This window comes from Taudactylus pleione, unplaced genomic scaffold (assembly GCF_031769625.1).
Source record: "Taudactylus pleione unplaced genomic scaffold, aTauple2 ptg000199l, whole genome shotgun sequence".
Lineage (NCBI taxonomy): Eukaryota > Metazoa > Chordata > Amphibia > Anura > Myobatrachidae > Taudactylus > Taudactylus pleione.
In genome coordinates, this window is record NW_028284601.1 from 9676931 (window position 1) to 9702590 (window position 25660).

Consider the following 25660-nt stretch of genomic DNA (forward strand, 5'->3'; position numbering starts at 1 on the left):
ATGGCGCCTTAGAGTATCAGTAATGTTTTCACAGCACCCCTAAGCCAAAACTTTGTTATTGAGAAATTCAGAAAAAAATGTAGTGAAGTAGTAAAGTGCAGTAAATTGTGCTCCCTTGTCATCCTTAGGCTCAGTTATGTGGTGATGGACAGGTTTGCGCTTCTGCTTGTCCACATATTTACAATACATTGACCATAAATAATTTGACTTGGCGCTGGACCAACAACTTGAGGCACCCCTGCAAGTGTCCCAAGGCACCCCAGGGTACCTAGGCGCACAGTTTGGGAACCACTGCACTATGGAGAAGGCTAGATTTCCTCAGAGAGGTATTAATGAGACCAGCTCAAACTTTTTTTCTTTTTTTTTAATACATGCACCTATTTTACTCATAGTTGCCTACTTCTCCACAATGACCAGGAGACTCCAAAATCAGGGGGGTTTGTCCCAGACTTTCCAACAAAAAAGAAGGTAATTCTCCCAGAACCACTTACCTGCCATGTGGTATGCTATGATGCCAAAGGTGTCATCAAGCCCTGCCCACCTCGGGAGACACCTAGATGTAGGGGCACGATGCAAACATGCCTTTCACCTCGGTTTGTACTGAGGCTTAATAACGCAACATCCACTTTTTGTGGCAAGCACACATCTGCTTGTTTGATTTCTAATTAAATGCTTACCACCATGGGCACATATATCACCTAGGGCATCGCTCAGCTGCCATATAGATATTCTCTCGCCCAGTTACAGTTAAACCCCTTTCACACATATAGGAAATACCTGGGTTTTTGCTATATGTGAAACAAAATGACCCAGGACAAAGTCAGGTTGGACTGAGACCCGGGAAATGCCCGCGTTGATAGACCCAGCAATTTCCCGTATCTTATACTGTATCTGAAAGGGGTATAATATAAAATTAAATTTATGGCCTGGACTAAGGTTTTAATAAGAAGTGCGCACTTTAGTCCTGTGTGACTTCAATTGTATGATACACAGTCAGACTATGGAAATTGCCAAGTGTGGTTTATCAGGAAAGAATCACAGCTAATTGAGCATTAAATACATTCCAGTGTTGCGAAAAATAGATTCAAAATGTATTGAAAAGTAAAAATAAACATAATAAAACCCAGCATACATACTAACAATCACACTAATTACAGACAGATGCAAAGCCTCGTAACAAAACCTCACGCCATGATATAAGACATCTCTCATGTATAACACGCAGAATTTATAGAGTAGTAACATCTCATTATGTCTTCTGTGCAATTTTCCAGAAGCCTTCTTCAGTAATGTGTGTTTTCCCTGCCGTACAATGCTACAATCACATTTACCTTGTTATTTATTTATATGTATGTCTTGCAATATTTTAGCTGTGTATAATAATGCCCCTTAGGCAGGGCTGTAGAGAGCCGGCCCGGGCCGAAGGGGAAGGGGTGTGGCCTAATAGCGGGAGGCATGGCCACGTCAGTGTGTGATCGCTCCCCCCCCACAGGCAGAGTGGGCTGATGCTGCTGCAGCAGCGAGCAGTCTCCCACTGCAGCCCCGCACACAGTGCGGGTGCTGGGCTGCTGACAGGTAAGGGGGAAGGGGTGCAGTGTGGCCCCTCCAACAAGCCTGGGTAATTAATACCCGCACCCCCCACCTCTCGGCGCTCCTGCATTTAGGACCATATATATTTCTCCCCACAAGCAACAGAAGTATTTTCCTTCTTTTTATGGGCGGGATGTACAAAAGGGAAAATGTGGCCAAATAATCTGAAAATTCAACAAGAATATTTATTCACTCACTGCCTGATTGACTCCATGGATATATACTGTAGGTATAAGTCTGCAGCAACAGAGGTATTGCCAACACCACCAACAGCACAGAATGAATAAGAGTAAGCTGTGCTGATGTAACCTCAAAGGAATGTTCCAAACCAGTGCATTAATGAATTTCATTTATTCCATAAAATCACACATAAAAATTGGTTGTCCACTTTCAACGGTTATCTCACAACCTTAGTGGATGCACCAATCAAAAAACACTAATATTTGAATTGCTACAAGAATGACAATGTGTTGACTACACAGTATCCAGTGTCATAACATAAGGAGTGGTCAATATAAACCTTTATGCAGCACACAGAGGGCTTGATTCAGAGGCGCTCGTAAGCGGCCGCTCGTTCATTCCAAGCGATGTTCGCACATCAGCGCATGCGTATGGGTTGCAATGCGCATGCACCAACCAGTCAGTGCGGTCGGAAATCGTGTGCTCGCAAAATAGCGAATGCCTGCTAATATGAGTGACAGGATGAGGCGTTTGTGGGTGGTAACAGGGGAAGGTGTTTGAAAACTGGGAGTGGAGATCTGAACGCAGGCGTGCCAAACGGTCAAAACGGCCGTTTTAAGGGTGTGCATAATTAACAAAGCAGCGTCATCGACCACGTCACTTGGTTGTCTTTTAGTCTGAACTGCTCGCATGGTTGCGGTAGGAAAATGCTACCACAAGAATAGCGAGCAGTTCATACGCCGTTCGATGTACTCGATTAATCTAATAAATAGCGGAGATGACGTATGATGCGAGCGGCCAGGGGGCGTTTTTTCAAAATAGCAAGAGCATGTTTCGTTCGCTCGTTCAGACATAGAGGCGTCAACAGACAGCAAAGAGCGAGCGCTTAATTTAAATATCCGGCCCCTTTTTCAGAACGACCGTCCGCAAATAGCGTCCGGCTCTGAATCAGGCCCAGTGATCGATTAAAGAATGTTACTTTGCAGAGCTCAAACAAGTACTAATTTAGGACCTCATTTATCAACAAGTTTTATCATACGCAACGAGTGATAAAACTCACTGTGTATGATAATGGTGCTCCAGCCAATCAGCTCCGAACTCTCATCTGTTTGAAAAATGAGATGATTGGCTGGAGCACCATTTATCATATGCAATGAGTTTTATCACTCGTTGCGTACGATAAAACTTGTTGATAAATGAGGCCATATGTGTCCACAACAGCTTGAAAAAAATCCAAGGTAGCAGATGAAACATGTAGCTGCCCTCTCACTGCTGCAATGGATGCTGGGAAAAGGGGCAGAGCCAGCGCAGAGTGCCGGGCAGACAGCAGGCAAGTATGCAGCTTCCCTGCACTGTTCTGCTTGCGGTACAGATAACGGCTATCCTCAGATGGCGAATCTGTACAGCAGGAGAGGAACGGAAAGCTCAGCTCTCCGTACCTTCATGAATCGCACTCACCATACAATAGTATGGTGGTGATGCGATGCAGGCATGGAGCAGGGGTACCGCTGGAGAAGTAATACACTTCTCCACGGTAAACTTGCTCCATGGATAGCAAAGAAGAGCCCTGATTTAAGCTAAACAAGGCTCTTCTCTGATTCATGAATAGACCCTTAAATGAGTAATATTACATCACTCATACCTAACTAATTCCAGGGGAGATGTATCAAGCTTTGGAGAGAGATGAAATGGAGAAGTTGACCATAGCTACCTATCGGCTTCAAACGGTCATTTTATAACCTGTGCTAGATAAATGACAGAAGCTGATCAGTTGTACCTACTCCACATTATCGCTCTCTATGGTTTTATACATCTCCCACTCAGTGTTTTAGGTGGCCAATAGTGGCAGCACCACCATCTTTGCTAAGGAACACATTAGAAATGTATCAAACATTGGAAGTGGACAAAAGGAGAAATTGCCAATAGCAACCAATCAACTTCTACCTATCATTTTACAAAATATACTTTAAAAATGATAGCCAGAAATGCATTGGTTGCTATGGGCAACTTCTCCATTTGTCAACTTCTCCACTTTATATTGTATATCTCAGTGAGCTCCCCAGTACATGCATTCCTCACAACTGCCGCAGCTTATGCAGTACAGTACAATTTAAGGGCTGTGAATCACTATCCTGCCCCCAGACATATCTGTCCCATGGTTGGAAAGTTGAGAGGTATCTTTACTGTTTCTCTGCTCTACTACTAGTGTGTGTGGAAATGAATGGGTGCTTGTAGATGAGGTCGCTGAGGAACAGCGAAGCCCCAATAGCCTGCACCTGTTTCCACCAGAGATAAGGCTTTTGACGATTTGATAATAGGCTCATATGTAAGTAAAGAGGAGGCCACCTTAATGTATGGGCACACTGGGCAGCTGCCAGTCAGAGAAAGATGCTCCCTGGACATTCTCTACATGCCTCTTAGCCTGCATCCACAGACTTGGATTAAGGAGGCGGGAGGGCACAGGGAGTTCCTCATACTTTAATCACAGCTGCAGTACAGAGTAGGAACTACACTGCAAGCTGGAGAAGAAAAGAGAGAGGTGGAGTCCATAATCCGTGTTTTACATCATGTTTCTTTATGTTTAAAGATTTATTTTATTGAAAGTACCAATAAATCTATTGGTTTCATTTTACTGACAGTTTCCATTTTTATTGTAGGGGTCCCAGTGAATTGCTTTGCCCACGGCCTACAATGCTATTTAGATAGCCCCAAGCAAAGATTCCTGTTAATAAATATATCAGCATTAATATGTCTCTACTGGACAGAAACAGATACAAAGAAAAACCTATCCTGCCTATTACTGGGGAGGTGAGACTGGCACTCCTCCTGCCCCTTTCGGCCATGCTCTTTGAATTAATGTTAGTTTAGGCACTGCTTGAATTGTAAGTTCACCCTCAGGGCAATTATTTTGTTTCCCAATGATTCCCTAGGAAAGAGTGGTATGTCTAACCATTCCATAATAGATGAGCTAATGACTGAGACATGCCAAAATAAACAAATAATACGTCATGTTCTGCGTCAGCCTCCACAGCAGAGAGGACTTGAATATTATGGAAGTGGAAAGAAAAGGCACAGCTGAGAACAGACTGTCCCTGCTGCTCTGAGAAACTGAACCGGGGACCCAATCTAACATCTAACGTTTCTGTCACCTTCGTTCAAATTCTATAAATAGAAACAGGGTACAGTAACTCTGCAGTGACGGGAAAGCAATGCTATAAGAAGTAGGATTGTGTCTATACCCAGTGTGGATCTGTGATAAGTACTGTAGGACCATCTGCGCCAAATGGAATTTCTATGGACAAGGAAATCATTTCAAATCAGCATCAACCACACACAGCATAGAGTATGTACTGAGCCATAAGGGCCGGATTAAGGTTTGTGGGGGCCCCAGGGCAACTAATTTGTAGGGACCTCTACCAACAAAATTGCATTATGCCACACAGTGCCCCCAACATGTACAGTATGCCACAGTGCCCCCAGTATACACGGTATGCCACACTGTGCCCTAGTATGAAAAACAGCCCACTGCAGTATGCCACACAGAGCCTCCCAAATTAATATAATGCCCCGGTGCCACATAGTCCCCATCAGTATGTCACATGGAGCCCCCTATTATAATATGGTTCCAGTGCCCTCTCAGTATGAAACAGAGCCCTCTGTATTAATATTATGTCCTAGTACCTACCCAGCATGCCACACATTACCCCCCCAGTATGACACAAAGAGACCCCCATATTTTATATATACGACCCAGTGCCCCCCTCAGCGTGAAACAGAGTTCCCCATATTATATTTATAGCCTAGTGCCACACAGAGCACCCATATTAATAAAGTCCCAGTGCCCCCCCCCCCCCCCTCCTCAAGTATGCCAAACAGATTTCCCATACAATTGGTGGGTCAGACCAACTCTGTGTGGGAGCCCCTTGGGACCCCGAGGCGACCGCCCCTGGTGGCTCCACCATTAATCCAGCCCTGTGAGGCATGGCAAAGCTAAAAGCTCAACCACAGATGAGTGCAGGGAGATTCTAGGTACATCTAATAGTTCTTCATCTACAGATCGCAGTAATCAAACGAGGCAGTAAAGAATTTTGTGCTATGTATACCTGTCAGAGTGTTGTGCTGTGTGTACCTCTCAGGATATTGCGCTATGTGTACATGTTAGGGTGTTGTGTTGTGCGTACCTCTCTGAGGGCGGAATGTACTAAAGTGTAAAATGTGGTAAAGCCCCCCAAAATGCAGGTTTCGAGGGTTTTACAGCATTTTCCATATGTACTAAGCACCGGAAGGCAATGTATTCTGGTGCTTCATCCCAGTGGGTAACGGCATCAGGTGGCGTTACCCAATAGAAGCCTATGGGCGTCTTTCCAGGATGCTCCCCCTGAGAGTGATGCAAGAGGATCCCTCTCATCTCCCCCCGCGGCCCGCGGTCTTCTGCACATTAGCAGAAAGATGCCGGAGGGACTTCTGGTTTTTAAACCCAGAAGTCCCTCTATCCAGGGGCATCGTTATGTACCCGATGAGAGGCGGGATGTACTGCATTGCGGGTGCGATGCTTAGGACATCCCGCCCTGGGTGTTGTGCTGCGCTATGTTTACCTGTCAGGTTATTATGATGTGTTCATGTGCCCCAGTGTTGTGCTGTGTGTACCTGTCAGGGTGTTGTGTTGCGCTGTGCTTTGTGTACCTGTGAGGGTATTATGATATGTTCATGTGCCCCAGTGTTGTGCTGTGTGTACATGTCAGGGTTTTTTGTTGTACGTACCTCTTAGGGTGTTGTGCTGTGCTGTGTGTATATGTCAGGGTTTTGTGTTATGCTGTGTGTACCTCTCAGGATGTTGTGTTGTGCTATGTGTACATGTCAGGGTATTATGATGTGTGCACATGTCTCATTGTTGTGCTGTGTGTACATGTCGGGATTTTGTGTTGTGCTATCTGTACCTCTCAGGGTGTTGTGTTGTGTTGTGCTGTGTGTACGTGTCAGGGTATTATGATGTGTGCACTAGTCTCAGTGTTGTGCTGTGTGTACATGTCAGGGTTATGATCTGTGTGTACCTCAGGGTGTGGTGCTGTGTGTACAATGTCAGGGTGTTGTGTGTGTGTGTGTCATGCACATTGCTACATTGATTATTAGTGTTAGGAACGTTGAGGGTTAAAGTAATTGTTTTCCACCATTTAATGACATTAATTGTGTGTAAATTTAGCTGGAAGGAAATGCTTGTAATAATGATGTGCCCAGAGAGCGTGAGATTGGGTAAGTGAAAATACCACAGGGACAGGAATGTGAAACAGACAATGAGGGAGGGGGAAGGGGATAGATGATGCCTGGGAAGGGAGGGTTATGGAGGAATAAATACCAGAGACAGGGACAGGGAGAGTTAACGCAAAAGACCCATCACTGACACTCGCCTCCTGTCACTTGTACTGGACATAGGACCATCAGGCACACATGTTCCTGGGTAGCATGGCTAGAAATCCCCCTCTCCCTCAGATGGGCACCAGATCTCCCCCTCTCTGCCAGATGTGCCGAGGAGGGATTGAAGCATCTGGGACTGATCAGACCTTGGTTTACCCCCCTCCCTAGACAGAGCAATGGAGACAACAACACAGCTGCCTTGTGGTCATCCCACTGACGTCCTCATGGAAAAGAACTCCCAGCATCTCAGGGCTGCGCTATTGCGTCATACGGACTGTGATTAACATAGGGACTGACATGGTAACACTCCATCTTATCATTCTCACACTGATATACAGTACAGTCCTAGGAAGGGTGTAGGCTATTGTTATAAGGCAGCACAACTGGCTTAGTAGCTAGCATTGCTGTCTCACAATCCCGGAGTCATGAGTTTAATTCCTGACCAAGTCACCACGGGCCTGATTCAGAGTTATATACAGACCCGATGCTTTAAGTACATCTCTGCTGTTTGGTGATCTGCGCGTGGGCAGGATCTGTAGTGTACATGTGGAGATGTGTGTCTGCGACGACATTCGCAGTGCCTCCTACGCCGCAGCATGGTTGACATGCTGCAGACATTGGTAAAACGTTTTGTAGTGTGAGAGGAAACCCACGCAAGCACAGGGAGAATATACAAACTCCACACAGTTAGGGCAACAGTGGGAATCGAACCCACAATCTCAGTGCTAACCATTACACAGTCTGTGCTGCCCTGGAGCCTTGGAGAAAGATAAAGTGGATGGAGATAAAGTACTAACAAATTAGCTCCTAACCAGTGGCGGCTCCAGAGGTGAGGCTGCAGAGCAGTCCAAAATAAAAATAGGGGAACCACACCAACTGCCATTTCAAGTGCTGCCATACATGGATGGCTGGGACTCACTGGCAGTTGGTGTGGCTCCCCTATTTGAATTTTGGACTGTGCTGCAGCCTCACCTCTGGAGCCGCCACTGCTCCTAGCTGTCACTTTTTCAAACACAGGGGTCTATGTACTAAGTCTTGGAGAGAGGGTAAATTGGACTGAGATAAAAAGTACCAACCAATTGGCTTCTATCTGTCATTTTTCAAACACAGCCTGTAAAGTGAAAGTTAGGAGCTGATTGGTTGGCACTTAGTACATAGAGTGACCCCCATAGATTGTAAACTCCACTGGGCAGGGACTAATGTGAGTGACTGAAATATTCTCTGTGAATTTGGTGTAATATGTGTGTGTTATATAAATGCCTGTTAATAGATAAATAAATAGACACTAGGGCTAAGCTATTAGTAAACGTTGCTCATCAAAATAAGGCTAGTCAATTTGCTTTGGGGGTCTCTGCATGTCTGGAGCCCCAGGCAGGCAATGTGCTTCTGGTTTACATTTCATTTTGCACACTCACCCAGTTGCCAACTCTGCAAACTTTCAGCTTCCTTTAGTCTTTCAAGACAGATGTCAGTGGAAACTTTGAATTTCCGACAGAAAACAAAAAAAATATAAGAGATCTAAAAACAGGAGGAGAAGGGAAAAGTCCCTGGAACACCATCTCAAAATAGGGAGAAGTAATGAGGGGGGTAAGAGTAGAAAACTCATTCTCCTGTCCAGCCTGATGGTCCTAATTATTAACAGCATTCTATCTAGATCAGTTACTAAATTCTCTCTAAACAAGTCTTGTATTAAAGAGATAACACAAGATCAATGGCCCAATCACACTAAATAATCAGTAAGCTAGTTACACCACACCGTCTAGACATGCTGCAGTCACACTGAAATGAAAAAGTTTAATAAAATTATTTTGCAAATTTAATTTAGACATTGGATTGATTAGTCTCCAAGTCTTCAAGTGTGCCCTCAAACCTCACCTCTACTGCCAAGCCTATCAGCCTATCAGCCCTCCTATCTATTCTGCCAAGCCTATCAGCCCTCCTACCTATTCTGCCAAGCCTATCAGCCCTCCTACCTATTCTGCCAATCCTATCAGCCCCCCCACCTCTTCTGCCAAGCCTATTTGCGCCCCCATCTCTTCTGCCAAGCCTATCAGCCCTCCCACCTCTTTTGTGAAGCCTATCAGCCCTCTTCTGCCAAGCCTATCAGCCCTCCCACCTCTTCTACCAAGTCTATCAGCCATCCTACCTCTTCTACCAAGCCTATCACCACTCCTACCTCTTCTACCAAGCATATCAGCCCTCCTACCTCTTCTACCAAGCCTACCAGCCCTCCCACCTCTTTTGTGAAGCCTATCAGCTCTCCGACCTTTTCTGTCAAGCCTATCAGCGCTCCCACCTCTTCTGCCAAGCCTATCAGTGCTCCCAACTCTTCTGTCTTTGCTACCATCGGCCAATTGTTGCGATCTCAGAGACTAAGCAGACCCATCGCAGAGTGACTGACAGGAAGTACCATTTGTGGGAGGTGCAGGGGGGGTGGTTTGCAAAACACAAGTGAGTTTGAACGCCGTTCCAGGGAAGTGCGTAAATTATCCACTGCGATGCCATATGAAGCTTGTGTACGCATAGCGTGCAACGAGGTTAGCAATTCCTGAGAAAGGTCAGAGCTTGTACAAGTGTGCGTGAGGCTGCATTGGTACTTGAAGTTACCGATGGTTTTGCAGTCTTGCTAAATGTTACGGATGTGTGTAAGGTAAGGTGGGCGTCCCTGTGTAGTGCTGCGATGGCATAGCGATCACAATGGATTAGCATACTTTCGCAGTGAGACTTCATGCATAATCGCTATAGCATTCGCAGTTGCGATCCGTAATGAATCAGGCTCTTAGTGCCACCTTATGTGTGTCTGCCCCTATGCTCTAGAATGTAAGTCCTCACGAGCAGGGCCCTCTTCCCTTGTGTTTCCCTTCCTAACACTTCACCCATTTCTCATTGTTGCTCCTCAGATCTGGCCTACCTCATGCAGGCGCTAACTACCTCTGATGCTCACTGTCTTTTCAATAGCTGGATCTGTAATTCTATGTTCTTTTTATACTCTTTCAATTTGTTGTTCATTGGTCATTGTATAATTTTTTTTTGCAGAATTATGAATTATTTGTTGTTGTCTATATTTGTTTAATACAGCAAAATGAATTAAATGTTCATCCTCTATGTACTGTAGGGTGCTGTGCCTTCTTACCAATAAAAGATATCATAATAAAAATGGTTTAGCAACTTTTATTTAGATATTGGATTTTCCTGTGTATTGGAAATTGGATTTAGTAACACCAGTACCCCAATGGTCAGGGCAGGTGCTAGGGTGTTCGGTGCCCCCCTGCAAACAATACATTTGCAAACTCCTCCTCCATCAGGGACAGGCAGCTGCCAGCTATCTCTCTCTCTTGGGCACAGCACACCGCACACTTATTTAGAATGTAAGCTCTTGCGAGCAGGGCCCTCTACCCTCGTGCTTCTCCTTACTTTATATTTATCTACTTCTTACTCACTACTAGGGCACCTAACACTTGGTTGCTTATGCTCTGTTGCTTATTTGGGTGTTATGGTCACCAATGTAGCAATGTATATTATACATGACCTTGTACTGCATTGTATTTGTATTGTACTGTTAGTCACTTTTTTGGTTATGTACTTTGTAAGGCGCTGCGGAACACTAGTGGTGCCATATAAATAAACAATAATAATAATAACACAGAGTGGGTGTGCATGCATGATGTGATGTCATCACAATTGCTGGTAGTGGCGCTGCTTATAACAACTTAACAAGGCAGGGGAACAAACTAGCTCCTCCCGCTCACAGGTTGGCAATGCCGGCCAATGAAATCAGTTCCTGACCGGGTGGCCACGGACATAAATTACATTTAAATTCAGGTGGATCGGCGATCTAGCTAATGGATGGTCCATATTAGCCAGATCACCGATCTGCCTGAATTTATATGGAATTTCTGTCTGTCTTTATGTCTTTGGCTGCCCGGTACACCCCCGGTCCTTTCCCTTAGTTTTGCCCTGCCAGGCTCGCCCATGACACTGCTGCACTGGCTGTCTCACCTTGCCTATCACAGGACCAGCAGTGCAGCGAGCTCAGAAAGCAAGCAGTGGGGACAGCGCCTCTCCAGCCCGGCGCCCCTGCAATTATTACCTTACGGACCGCATTGCGCCGGCTCTGCCCCTGGTATCTGCACAGGGAATTGCACAAGTAATTGTACACTATTGCAATAAGTTGCAGAACACTAATTAGATACTATTTTCATTTTCATTATAGAGGAATAAAATACTAGTCCCTTAAGCATCCTATAGATAGAGGTACGATATTGATTTAGTCTATTGAATTATGCTGTACTTCTGCTATCTTCATAAAACAGGTCTGCAAATAATTGTGTGGAACTAATGATTTGTTGTCTATCATTATTATTAATGAACTACTAGGATAAAATAATCAACTAAGCCACTGTAATCTCCATAATATGCTCATTCTGAATGCAGACGTCAGTTTCGGAGACCCTGGTAGACTACACACATTTTTGACAGAGGATTGTTTCAATGTTTCAATGACATGAAGATGAAGAACCAGGAATCCGAACACAGAACTTAAACCATGCAGCCATTTTCCTTACACAAGATGAATCCTCTGCTTGAGGTTTTGTCATACAGTAGATCTAAAACCAACACGTTGTTTGTATGAGAAGTATAAAGTGTTTGGCAAAACACATATGGAAATAAAATAGTAGGGACTTTCCAGTCCAGTTACAGGAACCCCAGATGGTATCCAAAGATCTGGCGGCAATAAGTGGTGTATTATGAGCAAATCCACATACAGTACTGTAATACCCCTTTTACACCAGAGCTAAAACTCGGGTTATTTGCAGGGTCAACCCGGGTAGCTCCTTGGTGTAAAAGGGGAATGGGTTGGATTGCTGGGTCGAGTGACCCGGCAATCCAACCCAGGTAACTTGCAGGGTTTAACACGGGAATAACCCGCGAAACCCTGCAGTGTAAACGGCGTGATCCGGATCACGATGACCTGGAGCGAGCCGCATCCCGGCCAATTGGCCATCTTCAGTGGCACTTGGAGATGGCGTCATCTCCAAGCGTCCACTTCCACGCCAGAAGAGCCGGGGCACTGCAGACCCGGCTACGGTGTGAACGGTGCCGACTTGGGAATTTCCTGGGTCAGCGCCAGCTAAATTCCGGGTCTGACCCGGTTTGGAACCCTGTTCCACTCTCCGGGTCAGACCCCGAATTTAGGTATAAAAGCGGTATAAGTGTATTTTGATCATATCTGGAATCTAGCTGTATGGTGTTTCATCATGTGTCACTGCCATTGTATCTGTGAGTGCAGCTGGATTCGCTTCACCCTTTGCAGTCCATTCCCTGACAGGCTAGTAGAGGCAGTAGGATCCCTGTGTTCTTATTTATCTTCTATACATACAGATGTCTCCTCATACGTCTAGCCTCAATACGTCACACAGCGTGACTTGCATGGCGTGAGTGAGCCAACAAGTCTCGTGCTTCTCCACAATGGAACTTGGAATGAAAAAAGCTGCGGTCGCTACATTGTAGCACTTCGTATACAGATTCAGTGACTCAGTCGCACACAGATATACAAGTGTCGCATATCAAATGAAACAGCTGGTGCATCCTAGTTGCATCGCATTGATACTGAGATTTATTTTTGGCAAAAGAATATGCAAAAAAGACGCCTGGCGCACCAAGAGGGGCTTTTTAGCGCGACTGCAGCAAAGATGTTTAAGGACACATCTGTAGTATAAGATATTTCCATTGTATTTGATACATACAAGTTATTAGTATGATGTGATCCTCATATATATGTTGCCTAAAATAATGAATCACTCCCACAGTGGGCATGGCTTTTCTGAGTGCATATTAAAAGGGTGACAATGACAAAATACCCCCAATAAAAGTATTTGATTCAGGACAAGTATGAATGAGCTGCATTACAGGATAAAGATGCTAATACTGCACAATTAGTCAATATTGTTGTCCGAATACTAGAAGTAGGCTCTCTGACAAACCCTTTAGACCAGTGATTCCCAAACTCGGTCCTCAGGACCCCACACTGTTCATGTTTTGCAGGTCACCCAGTAGAAGCACAGGTGTAGTCATAAATTACTAACGCATTTTAAAAGATCCACAGGTGGAGCTAATTATTTCACTTGTGATTCTGTGAAGAGACCTGGAAAACATGCACTGTTTGGGGTCCCGAGGACAGAGTTTGAGACACTGTGCTTTAGACCGATAAGCCCCTCAGACGCCACTCTCACCTCTCACGTGAAGCAGCGAAGGTGTCAATGCCAGCTCCTCATCCAGGGAGTTCAGTGGGACTCCATCTTGCAGCCATATCATGTGCACTGGCTCAGGAGGTCCGTGAGCATCACAGCTGAGGTTAAAGGGCACATTGGGATTCACGTGCATGTCCTGGGGCTCGTCAGTAAAGAGCGGCAGACCTGGGGGTAACAAGATAAATTGATGAATTAGTTGTTTAGGAGCCCTGGAAGATAATTTCGCAGTTCCCTTTAACTGGCTTACCAGCCCAGGACACGTTACATGTATTCAGTTATGATAAGCAACGGAATGTCTGTAACCAACATAAATCTAATATAATGGGAATTCTTTTTATCAGTAATTTGTGTTTAATATGATGTGTTCATTGTATTGATTGTGTATTTTATACACAAACCTGTCTTACCTTCCAGCTTTAGGTATGCTGCATCAGAATAGATTTCCTCGCCCGAAACCAAACACTGATACCAGCCTGCGTCTGACAAGTTTAGCATATGGATTCTGGGAGGAGAAAAGGAAGGGATATGGCATTAGCTGATAGATATTGTGATGGCAAAACCTTGTTAGTACAGATCAAGACAGGTTGAAGATCTAAACACAGAGCTGTGTGTGCAGGGTGGGTCAGGGGGGTATTTTTGCTTTATCGGAATAGAACAAAGTGCAGCAGTGACAGGGTTAGGATACCGACACCTGTTGGTAGGTATCCTAACCCTCCCCCTCTCCCTACCCCTAACCCTCCCTCCCCGGTGCCTAAACCTAACCTTCCCCTCTAGTGCCTAAATCTAACCCCCCCTCCCCTGCACCCTAAACCTAACCCTCCCCTCTTAATGCCTAACACTAACCCTCCCCCTAACCCAGTACCAGAATTCTGACAGGTGTCGGAATTCCGGCGCCGGTATTCTAAGTGCCGGCATCCCATGCACTGGCGTCACAAGGGCGGTGCAGGGGGCGCGGGCCGCACCCGCCTGTCACCAGCCGAGGAATGACATCAAAGTGCTAGCTCCCCCTCGGTGGCAGGAGTCGGCTCCTAGCACAGTGAGGGAGCTGGCACTTCACACAGGCTGGTCCCTGGGGAAAGCCTGCACCTCCGGCACACTCGATTTACAAAAAAAACGGGGGTTCGGGCAGCGAGGCCTCGCCCCCACATTCAAGGCCACATCCACCCACACTTATTTGCCGTCGCGCGCGGCTGCGTCGGGCAAAATACACGCTCCCAGTCCCTGCCCGCACCGGGTGCAATGTGAGGTAGGGACACCACTTGATCCCATGTGCCGGGATAATGACTGGATCCCCTTTTAAATTATTTCAATCTCTCATCGGCATCCTGTTCAAGCTTACTGCAGTGTTGTCGCCAGCTTTAACCGTTCCATGATAGGACAAAGCAAAACAAAGGCCTATCACAATCATTGGTGCCGACAATTATGTCCTTTAAAAAATCTGCACCCCAGTAACAGATCTTTGTGCCTGATTCAGATTTGTGCGCAAACCCCAATGGTTTACATACAAATCCGATGTTTGGGGATCTGCACTGCGCATGTGCAGAATGGGCCCAGCACCATGGCTCACAGTCCCACTAAGCTGCAGCATGATTGACATGCTGCAGTGTTTGGGGGGCAGAGATCAGGACCATTAAACAAAAGGGGGACGTGTGCCGAGCTAAGGGTCTGCATCGTCGGATGCAGACTTCCTGGACACGGCTGACCAGTTCTGAGGTGATCTGATGCTGTGACTTCGGACACAGCATTCGGTTCGCAGATGCATGCAGGAGACGTGTATTTCTTACAGACACCTACTGCTGCATTTGAATAATAGAGCTGTCAGAGAAGATCATGTAGTTACAATACAAAATGAAATTAGCATGCAAACAGCCAAGATGACAAAGTAAGATCTAGTGCTGCAGCTGTGCATGTGGGATTATCACAGGAATGCTAAATAGGATAATGCAAAGTATAGTGACAGAGCAGTCAGGACCACAATTACTCATGGACATTGCTTCCTATAATCTTACTTCGTCTTCCTTCCACTTTCTGATCTGAACTTTTGCTCTATACTTCCCTTCCCTTCCTCTGAAATCTGTGTCCCTCCTACACTCTGATCTGAATGTTCCTCTTTACGGTAATGGAATGCTCCTCAACTGGTTAAACTAAGACTTGCATTCCTTTTGGGATGCACAGGATGTTCTCATAGTTTACACTGTATGATAGTGACTGGACATCTTGCTATTTGTAGTATCAATTTTGGTGGCCTTTAATCTTGATAGTTGTCATATTATGTTCTAACTATTACTATTGACTTGCAATTGCATACACTTGTTACACTGACCCGTAGTTGAAAACTTTCTGGTGTATTTCAGCAATTGTGAAATTATTCTTCATATCTAGTATCAAGCTTATTGATGGCCATGAAGAATTTTCTATCGCAATGGTTGGCTGCTGAAGGAATCATGATGATGGCACAAGGTCAATGGACATTTCTCTAGACTCAACAATTTCACTAACCTCAGTTCACTGATGACCAACCAGGTATCATCTTCATGTGGCATCTGGAATTGGTTAATGTCGGCAAAGTACAAAGCCTCCCCATCTCTCAGCCACTCTAAATCCGGCATCTCCCCATCACCGATCACTGAGCACCGAATCACAATGTCCTTCCCGAGAGAAGAGGTGATGTTGGACGGGTTCGTCTTGAAATGAATGTCTATGGCATAAAAACATGTGGTTAGATAGATCCACCATGATATTGGCCCAGTAAGTTGAAACAATATACTGTACTTTGGCGTTTCCTTATGTCTAGGAATTGGGAAATGTCAGGGAGTTTGGAAAATCTCAGTGCAAAAGGGATTATAAATAAAATCTCAAGTTCACACAGCCCTGCCATCCTCACTCCATGCTTTAAAACTCTTTAGTGCCACTAACTCAAATGTATTTGCAATATATAGTCCGATATTTATGCCCCCACGGTTGTGTGTTTTTTTTATTTAGGAACAAAAATTTAGTTCAGTTAATTTCTTTGACACTTGTTTTGTTTCATTCAAAATACAATAAGATACAAAAACAAACTGACCATAGAATGAACTCAATGAATATTATTCTCTTAAGAAGAGTTTTCACCTTGTTATGACTTCATTTTATTGGCTTCTAGATGTTATCCAGTGACTTATATTAAATAACTGGGGGTAAATTTACTAAAGTGAGAGTTTTGAGAAGTGAGTTTTAAAAGTGATGTTGCCCATAGCAACCAATCAGATTCTACTTAACATTTAACTAGCACCTTCTAGAAGATAATAGCTAAAATCTGATTGGTTGCTATGGGTAACATCACTTTTAAAACTCACTTCTAAAAACTCTCACTTTAGTAAATTTACCCCCTGGTGTTATGTTTCATGTAGTTGTTAATATTCATGGCCAAGGGATATGACACAACACATTCTCTCTAGTTGTACCCATCGTAATGCCGTGTCAGATCCAAGAACAAACAAAGAACTTTGTCTACGTATCTAAAGACAAAGCTGAAATCATAGAAGGGAGCCAGGAAAATGAAGTCATGTATATAGTAAAAGTTCTAAGAGGGGATTTACAAGACAATAACTTATCTAAAGGAGAACAACCTCTTATTAACATTAATTAATATAAGTTGCTAATGAAGGCTTCATATAGTAAAGCATCTGTGACTATATTGATTTGAATGGACTAAATATTATTTTCCCCCCAAACATGCTAAACTTCTCTGATAATATATATTGTGGGCATTTAGGGATCTAGGAGTCACTATTTCAGGTGACTTAAAGGCAAGCAAACATTGTAACAAAGCATTGTAACAAAGCAATAAGGAAGGCAAGTCAGATGCTTGGTTGCATAGGGAGAGGAATCAGTAGCAGGAAGAAATAAGTAATAATACCACTGTATAGGTCATTGGTACATCCTCATCTCGAATACTGGCCCTGATTCAGACCCGGACGCTCTGACAGAGCGTTCGCTCTGAATCAAGGCCGTCCTTCTTAATTTTTAGAGCGGCCTCCTGGCCGCTCGTATAGCTGTGGGTGACCACCCACAGCTATAGCGAGCGGCCAGGAAGATGGTCGCGATGGTCAAGACCATCGGGCTTGCGACGAGACCCTTGTGGTAGGGTCTCGTTGCCGCAAGCCCTGGAGTGCTTTTGGCTCTATCAGAACCGAGAGCACTCCCACTGACATCACTTGTGATGTCAGTGGGGCCGGCCCCAGATGGTAGGCGTTCCCATGGGAACACCTCCGTCTGGGCAGCCACGCCCCCAGTACACCCACCAAAGGGGACGTGCTGTCACTCCCCATCGACAGCATGCCCCCTTTGGTACAAGACCCGGAGCGACGGCTTGCCCGTCGCTATCTGGGTCTCGTGCACGCGCATGACGGAGCCGGCTCCATCGTACGTGAATGCGCACTGGGCCAACATCGACCCACTTGCGAGTGCTCAGCGCTCGCGAGCGGATCTGAATCAGGCCCACTGTGTTCAGTTCTGGAAGCCATATCTTTAGAAGAATATTAATACATTAGAGACTGTACAAAGAAGGGCAACTAAAATGGTGCAAGGTCTACACCACAAAACGTACCAGGAAAGACTAAAAGATCTTAATATGTATAGTTTGGAGCAGAGAAGGGATGGGGGGGACATGATAGAAAAATTCAAATATTTAAAGGGTTTTAACAAGGTAAAGGAAGGAGACATTCTTCAAAGAAAGAGAAGTATTAACAAGAGGACGTGTCCTGAAATTGGAGGGTGGTAGGTTCAGGGGAAATTTGAGGAAAAATTACTTCACAGAAAGCGTAGTGGACAAGTGGAATAGCCTTCCATCAGAGGTGGTAGAGGCTAAAACAGCAGAGCAATTTCAACATGCATGAGAGAGACATAAGAATATCCTTCAGAAGAAGAGGTTCTTATCTCAAATTCTATGTTTCTATGACATTGGTGGCCAATTATGAAGAGCAGCCTAAAACCATCTTTATCTTTCGTGATGTCATGTCCTTTAACCTGTGGCACATCTATAATGGGTGCAGGGTGTGCAATGCATATGGGCCCACACCACACACCCTGCACCCAATTCATCAATACTTACCTATCCAGAGTCCCACGTCAGCGGTAGCAGCGCTGTACAAATAACCGGCAACATGGGACAGTGCTAGAGTCTACTAGTGCCCACCGTCTACTGCTTAGGGTTTGCGTACAACCCTGAATGTGAGTGACCTGCGCATGTGCAGAATCTGTACTGCACGTCTCCCTCTGCGAGAGCGCTCACAGTTCCCCCAAGCCACAGCATGATTGACAGGGTTCAGCCATTTGGGGGCGGAGAGAGGAAGCAGCCAGGCTCCATTCCAGAAAACAGAATCGTGTTGCCCCCTCCATTTTCTTGGGAGGGCCGATGCCAGAGTCTGAGTTTTCTGACACAGACTTCCTGGCCTCGGCTACGGAGCTGCGAGGGGCAATCAGGTTACTCAGATTGCCGATGGTCTCGCAGAAGATCAAATACTGCATCTTAGGATGCAGCACTCAGATCTGCGATGCGGTCAGGAGGCGGCTAATTACACCAGACGCCTCCTGCTGGATTAGCACATTAGTTGTACGGTATTGCACAGCCGTTTCCTTGCATCTGTGCAATGCTGTACAGCTCTGGATCAGGTCCTAGGCCAGGACAAGTTTTGTACAGAGAGAAAGACCACAAATCTAGCTGCACATCCAGCTTACAGAGGGATCTCCAAAGTGAGGAGCATTGACATCCTCTGGGAAGACCATTTAGTGCTCTCGTATAAAGCCAAAACAGTTTCCAGAGCACTTCTGCTGTGTTTCACAAATAACCTTCATTGTATGTAAAGATCCCATTGTCCTTGGGAAACTCTGTGATGAAATACCGAACCTTTGACCGATAATGCTTTGTGGTTAAATCACTCTTTTCTCTGTAGTGATGAATGGGCCTCCTCATGCACTAGCTTTGTGTGTCTTGCCAAAGACCTACTGACTCACTCACCAAACACTGCGACTGCATTTTCTATAGCTTTCCTTGAAATCTCCTTGTAGTACAACCCAACCTCCGGCAATAACGAACACAGGAGAAGCTGTTACTACTCATGATTCTATTTCATTATTACACAGTTAGCATGTTTGCTATAATGTAGATAGACATGAATCAATATTTAAGTGTATTGTTGTTATAATCACTGTTCAGTTACTTAGGGGCCAATTTATCAATGATCACATACTTCAATGCAATCTGGGTGCAATAATATCGGCTGAATGTATTAATTAGCAAATGCAGGGATGAGCCTGTCTCTGCGATGTGCTCGGAGTGAAGTGATCACATCGATGGTGTCCCTTATTGGGACTACTGAGCATGGGCGGTCTAAAGACCAGGCATGTACGGCAGCCATTCCCGGGGAGGCTCTGATCAAAATCCACAGGATGAGTTTAGAGCACTTTTGCAAATATAAGGGTATACTTGCCTACCCTCCTGGAATGGTCCCAAAAATCAAGTGGCACTTGAAGCCACCCAGTGAAGTGGACAGGTCTCCCAGGGGCTGGGGACACCCGGGCCGGAGCCGCCCACTTCCCCGGTGAAGTGGGAGGCACAGGCGGCCGATGACGCAAGCTGCGTTGAATCGTGTTATTATGGCTCTGCCCCCCACTCCACACTGCCAGTAATCCTGGCATTGCATAGCGGAGGGTGCAGCTACAATGACGCGGTAGTGAAATGTGGCATATGAATATTGGGGGGCAGGGATACAGTGACACAATTGCACCAGACCACCCACCTGCAATGAGCTCCACCAATCACCACCCCCAGACCTGCCCAGCACTGCCGAGCCCTGCCCCCACAGTGCGAACTTGGCTGTCTCCTTCCGGAGTAGGCAGCCAAAAGATCGGCAACTATGTATAGGGGCCAATGCAGAGTTGAATTGAACTCATCTGTGTTTGTGCAGAACTAAATGCAGAAACTGGCTCATACTGTATGCAGAATTGTACTCATCTATGTGGCCAAACTGCCCCTATCCATTTGCTTCATTTTATAGCCCTTGCCATTATTATTTCAAATCTACATCAGCCCCATAGTTGGCAGATGAGGTGTCTAATACTCTATCACAGTCATTCTAGTCAAGTGTCAGTATTGGTCCATGGGTGGCAGGCAACTTTCTACAGTCTGTGTGATCATTATCTATTGCATAATGCATAGATTAATGGTTGGGTACGGATTGCTGGCACTCAGGATCCCGGTGGGCGGAATCCCAATGCCAGCACCCCGACAAGGTTAGGATACTGATACCTGTCGGTAAGTATCCTAACCCTAACTCTAAATCTAACTCTCCCCACAGCCTAAACCTAACCCTCCTCCCGCAGCCTAAACCTAACCCTCCCTCTCTAGTGCCTATCCCTACCCCTAAAGCTACCCTTCCCTCCCAACAGCCTAAACCTAACCCTCCCCCCACAGCCTAAACCTAACCCTCCCCACAGCCTAAACCTAACCCTCCCCCCGCAGCCTAAACCTAACCCTCCCTCTCTAGTGCCTAACCCTACCCCTAAAGCTAACCTTCCCTCCCAACATCCTAAACCTAACCCTCACCCCGCAGCCTAAACCTAACCCTCCTTCCCTAGTGCCTAACCCTAACCCTCCCTTCTCACAGCCGTAACCTAACACTCCCCCCCCGCAGCCTAAACCTAACACCCCCCCTGCAGCCTAACTCTAACCTTCCCCTAGTGCCTAAGTTAGGCAGCTTAACACCATCCCTCCCCCCCAGCAGCCCAGGGCCATAACTAGGGTGGTGCGACCAGTGCCATGGCACAGGGCAACGCAGGGCAGGGGCTGCTGTTTGGGCCTATCAATTTTCCTATTCATTATCATTCTCCCTTGTAGCCTCCTCTTCTTTTATCCCCAACATATCCTGCCCTCCCCTATCTCTTCCCTGGCCCTTCCCCATGAGGCCATGGCCCTTTTTCAGGTGCACTATTATGTCCCTATTTAAAAACTAAGGGGGGGCACTGCTCTCTCTGGCACAGGGGACCAAATAGTCTAGTTACAGCTCTGCAGCAGCCTAACACTAAGCCGCCCCCTAGTGCCTAACTCAAATCCCTATCCCCCCCCCAACCCCAATACTTACCGTCGGGATGCTGACGCCGGGATTCTGACTGGTATCAGGATTCCAGAGTCGGCATTCCGACAGTCATGATTTAAACTACATCCAAAAATAATACTTGTTTAAACAACTGTAAAAGATATCCTTGATTGTACAGTACTTTCTATAGTGTACTCACCCCAGGATGCTAACTAAAATCTTTGCCCTTCTCCTCAACACCCTTCCTTAACTATCTTCCTAATGAACAACCTGCACTCTACACTCTGCTTCTACATGACCCCCTTTCTACAAACATCTATAATATGTGCCTGGGACCCCCACTTCCTTGTTTCCCCTTTATACATGCCCTTCTGCACACCCCTAATTTATATTTTGTTTTAGTCCCCCATAACTATTAAAAAAAAGTATAATTTGGGACTATTAATTGTGAGTGCACTGTAATGACTCACGTGATGTCTGAGTGTTGTACTAATGACTCTTTCAAAAATGGTTTATCCTTTTGTATTACCAGCTTATTTGTATTTGTCATGACCAGGGTTTCTCGGCATGGCATGGCGATCGGCGGGTGATACCTGTGAGAATGCTATGGCGAGGGGCGTCTGGCGGTGGCGCTGGTGCCCGGTGGGGTGCATTGGCTGTGCGTGGTCCTGTGCGGGCATACTGTTACTCTGGTCTGCAGGTACTTCCGTTCCGCTCTGGCACATCTTGCCTCCAGTCGTGGGACCTAGTCGCCCTATCCTGGTGTGTCACATGCACCTCTCTGACCAGTCACGGCTGGGCACTGGGGATTTAAGGGAGTTCAGAGCTCCCTTGCATTGCCAGTGCAACGTGTTTCTCAGCAGCGGCTGAGAGAGAGTACCTGTGCCTTACCTGTCTGCCTTGGAAAAGCTACCTAAGCCTGTTTCACCTAACCTGCTCCTTACTCTGCTGGATTCCCCTGCCTCCTCCAATTACCTCTCCCATTGCCTGAGTACCTGTGTCAGCTGTTACCCTGCACCTTGCCTCACACTCTAACTCCCAGCTGGACTTCATTACCTCTGCCTGCACTTCGTTACAGCTCACCAAACCTGCATACTGGACATTTCCTGCCTGTCACTATCTGGACATTCTCCCATTGCTTCACCACAGTTATCAAGTGCACTTTAGTGCTAAACCTGGACTTTTGCTTTTGCCATTCCCATGTCTACTAAGCCACTCATTAAAAGTTCCTCATTTTCATTTAAATCTGCTTCAGTGTCTGCTCCTATCACCTCCCCAGGTCCACAACAAATTCAGAACCTCACAGTTTTGTTGTGATTGGTTATTTTTACAAATTAAAATAGACAAACAACAATAAAAAAATATCTATACCCATTGAAACCTGTTTGGCAGAGTACCGCTTTACTCCCGTGTGTGGCTACCTTTCCAGTACACTTACAGACCCATGTTATGTCGAAAGTCATCTGGATCTACATATTCTCAAAGTGGACATTGGTCTCCTTGTTTGGGGCCAGGCAGAGAGGAAATATCAGCCCATAATTGGCCAAGTTTAGATGCTCTGTGGTTAGCTCACTCTTTTCTTTCTAATGATGAATGGGCCTCCTCGTACATTAGCTTTGTGTGTTTTGCCAAAGACCAACTGACTCACTCACCAAACACTGCGATTCCATTGTGTATAGCTTTTCTTGAAAATTTTACATTCTGTTACTACTGGTGAACTGCTGGCAACAATGAACACAGTGAGAGCAGAATCTTGAATTGTCATACATGTGGGGAACGTTCGTTACCATATAGATTGATATGAATCAAGAGTTTCATTGTAAATACCACAGTCTATATACTTTTTAATCTTGAATAACAGAGCAGTGTATACATTGTGAGTGCAGTATGACCAGTCTATACTTTAAAACAAACCAGCTCATATACTTGTCACACACTCTGCAACATGGTCATCCAGTATCTTTGTGTCATCTTTAACCTGGTTGAACAAAGACAGCACATGACCTGTGTGGTCATCTTCCTCCTCCTACTCTAACCTCAGTAACATTGGAAGCTATCTGGATATAAATATTGTCAGACTAGACACTGATACTGTCTGCTTCGGCGGAGGGAAAGGATACATACATGGTCAAGTTTAGATATAATCTAATAAAGCACACCATGAAACAATGAAGGATCTAGACAGGATATTCAGTTCATAAAAAAATCCTTGAGTTGGCCATATATTCTTCTATAACATGTATTTATATAATATTTGCCGACTTTATATTTCTACTCTCTGGGAGAAGCCAGAGAGGAGATGCAGCTGGCCACTTTCAGGGCAGGCTCTCGGGTCATTAGGCTCCACCCCCATCATGGCAAAATTGTGGTACTATGGGGAAGGGATTGGGATAAAATGACCAATTGTGCCATTCCAGCTCTGCCCCTTCCCTATGGGTCCGCGATTCCTTATCTTTTCATCCTGCCCAATTCACTAGAAGGTGGACAGGATGCAGGAGGACTACCTGAAAAATTTGGAGGCTACCTCACCTTCCAGAGGAGTAGGTAAGTATGATTTATATATTCACACCAGCATATTCCATTGGGTTTTACAATTGAATTCACAAACGATGGCAATTTGGTCAATTTGTAGCAACTAGGATCCACACGCATGGTCAATTGAATGACCATTCAATTAAATTCTAATCAAAACTTAATATAAGTGGTATGGATAGGACAAAATATCTAGTGCGGAGGTTCCCAAACATGGTCCTCAAGGCACCCCAACAGTTCTTGTTTTAGAGATATCCAAAGTTGGTTAAATCACTTTGATTGAGGAACTAATTAAGTCACTTGTGGTCAACCATGGATTTGCTTAAAATCTGGACTGTTAGGGTGCCTTGAGGACCGAGTATGGGAACCTCTGATCTAGTGGAACAATGGCGTACATTACCACATAGGGGCTGACCAGAACAAGGCATTTCCTCACAGCCATTTCAGATCCGGCCCCATTTTAAATCAAGCGGTTTTGCATTTTAAACATTAATTACAATGGAGCAAAAAAAACCAAACACAAATTTAAAAAATTCATCGCCCTGGCATCGGTAACCTCTGAATACTTGAAATTGGTAATTTCACCATGAACTATTTCCTAACATTCCATCATATGAGACTTCTACAATATGTTATCCTAGCCACTAGCCAGAAACTATCAATTCCATTGGCTGTGCTAGCAGCTCTCCACTACCGTCTGTTGCATTACATGCAAATAAAGGAGAGACAGGGTGCACCACAAATTCTGGTAGTCTAAAAAGAAAGATGGTTCCCGCCACTGTAGTTTCGGATTCTGAAAGTAAAGGCAATTGTTTTTTTGTTTTTTCAACACAAAATCTTCATTCAGTGACTGAAAATACACCATTGAGGGTTTATATGGAAAATACTGTTCCATATTAAAGTAATCAACTGAAAATATGTCAGAAAGTGAGTTGGAAAATTCTATTAAATGTGTCCTTTAATAAAACAATCAGTCGGTTCTCCAGTGAAGATTTTACTTTGTGATTCTAGTATTTCACCTCTCATGACACTAATGGAAAATTCGGCAGAAGAGCCCAAGATATGCTAAAAATAAGGTGACCTCCAGGCCTCAATAAATTTGCCCAGATAGATTAGCTACCCACATCTTAGCTCAGTAGTAACAGATCTCCATTTAGAGCAGTCTCGCTGTATGTATTGTGATAAAGTTACAAGATCTAGAAATACTTCTTGTTTTCATGTTGATCAGCTACCAGCAGTAGTTTCTTGTTTTGTGTACCGGGCACAATTTCAGTATCTGTTCTCAAGCATTCACTATAGGACATCTCTAATTGCTAGGGTAGCACTCCCCCGTGTAGCAATTGGGCAGGAGGAAACCCCCCCTCCCCCCAACCTTCCCTAACAATCTACCGTACATACTTTCCAACATTCCTGTTTCATATTGGGAGATGTATGAAGTTTTCTAAAGAGTGGACAAGTGGAAAAGTTGACTGTAAGCAATCAATCAGCTTCAGGCTAGCATTTGAGTACATTCTATAACATAATAGGTAGAGGCTGAGTGGGTAACTTTTCCACATATCCAGTTTTTAGAAGACTTAAAACATCTCTTTGGCACAAGTAAAGCAGCCATTTTGTAATTTA

At 45.1% G+C, this 25660-nt stretch overlaps 1 protein-coding gene across 1 annotated transcript in view; it reads right to left on the reverse strand.

The window, feature by feature from the left end:
* The window catches only part of AXL (AXL receptor tyrosine kinase), a 100360-nt gene that overhangs the window by 58725 nt on the left and 15975 nt on the right, over positions 1-25660 (reverse strand). The window contains exons 2-4 of the mRNA XM_088477107.1: positions 15933-16131; positions 13841-13935; positions 13416-13598 (exon numbers count right to left, since the gene is read on the reverse strand). Coding sequence (XP_088333233.1) covers positions 13416-13598; positions 13841-13935; positions 15933-16131 — 477 coding nt within the window. The remainder of the gene's footprint in view (positions 1-13415; positions 13599-13840; positions 13936-15932; positions 16132-25660) is intronic.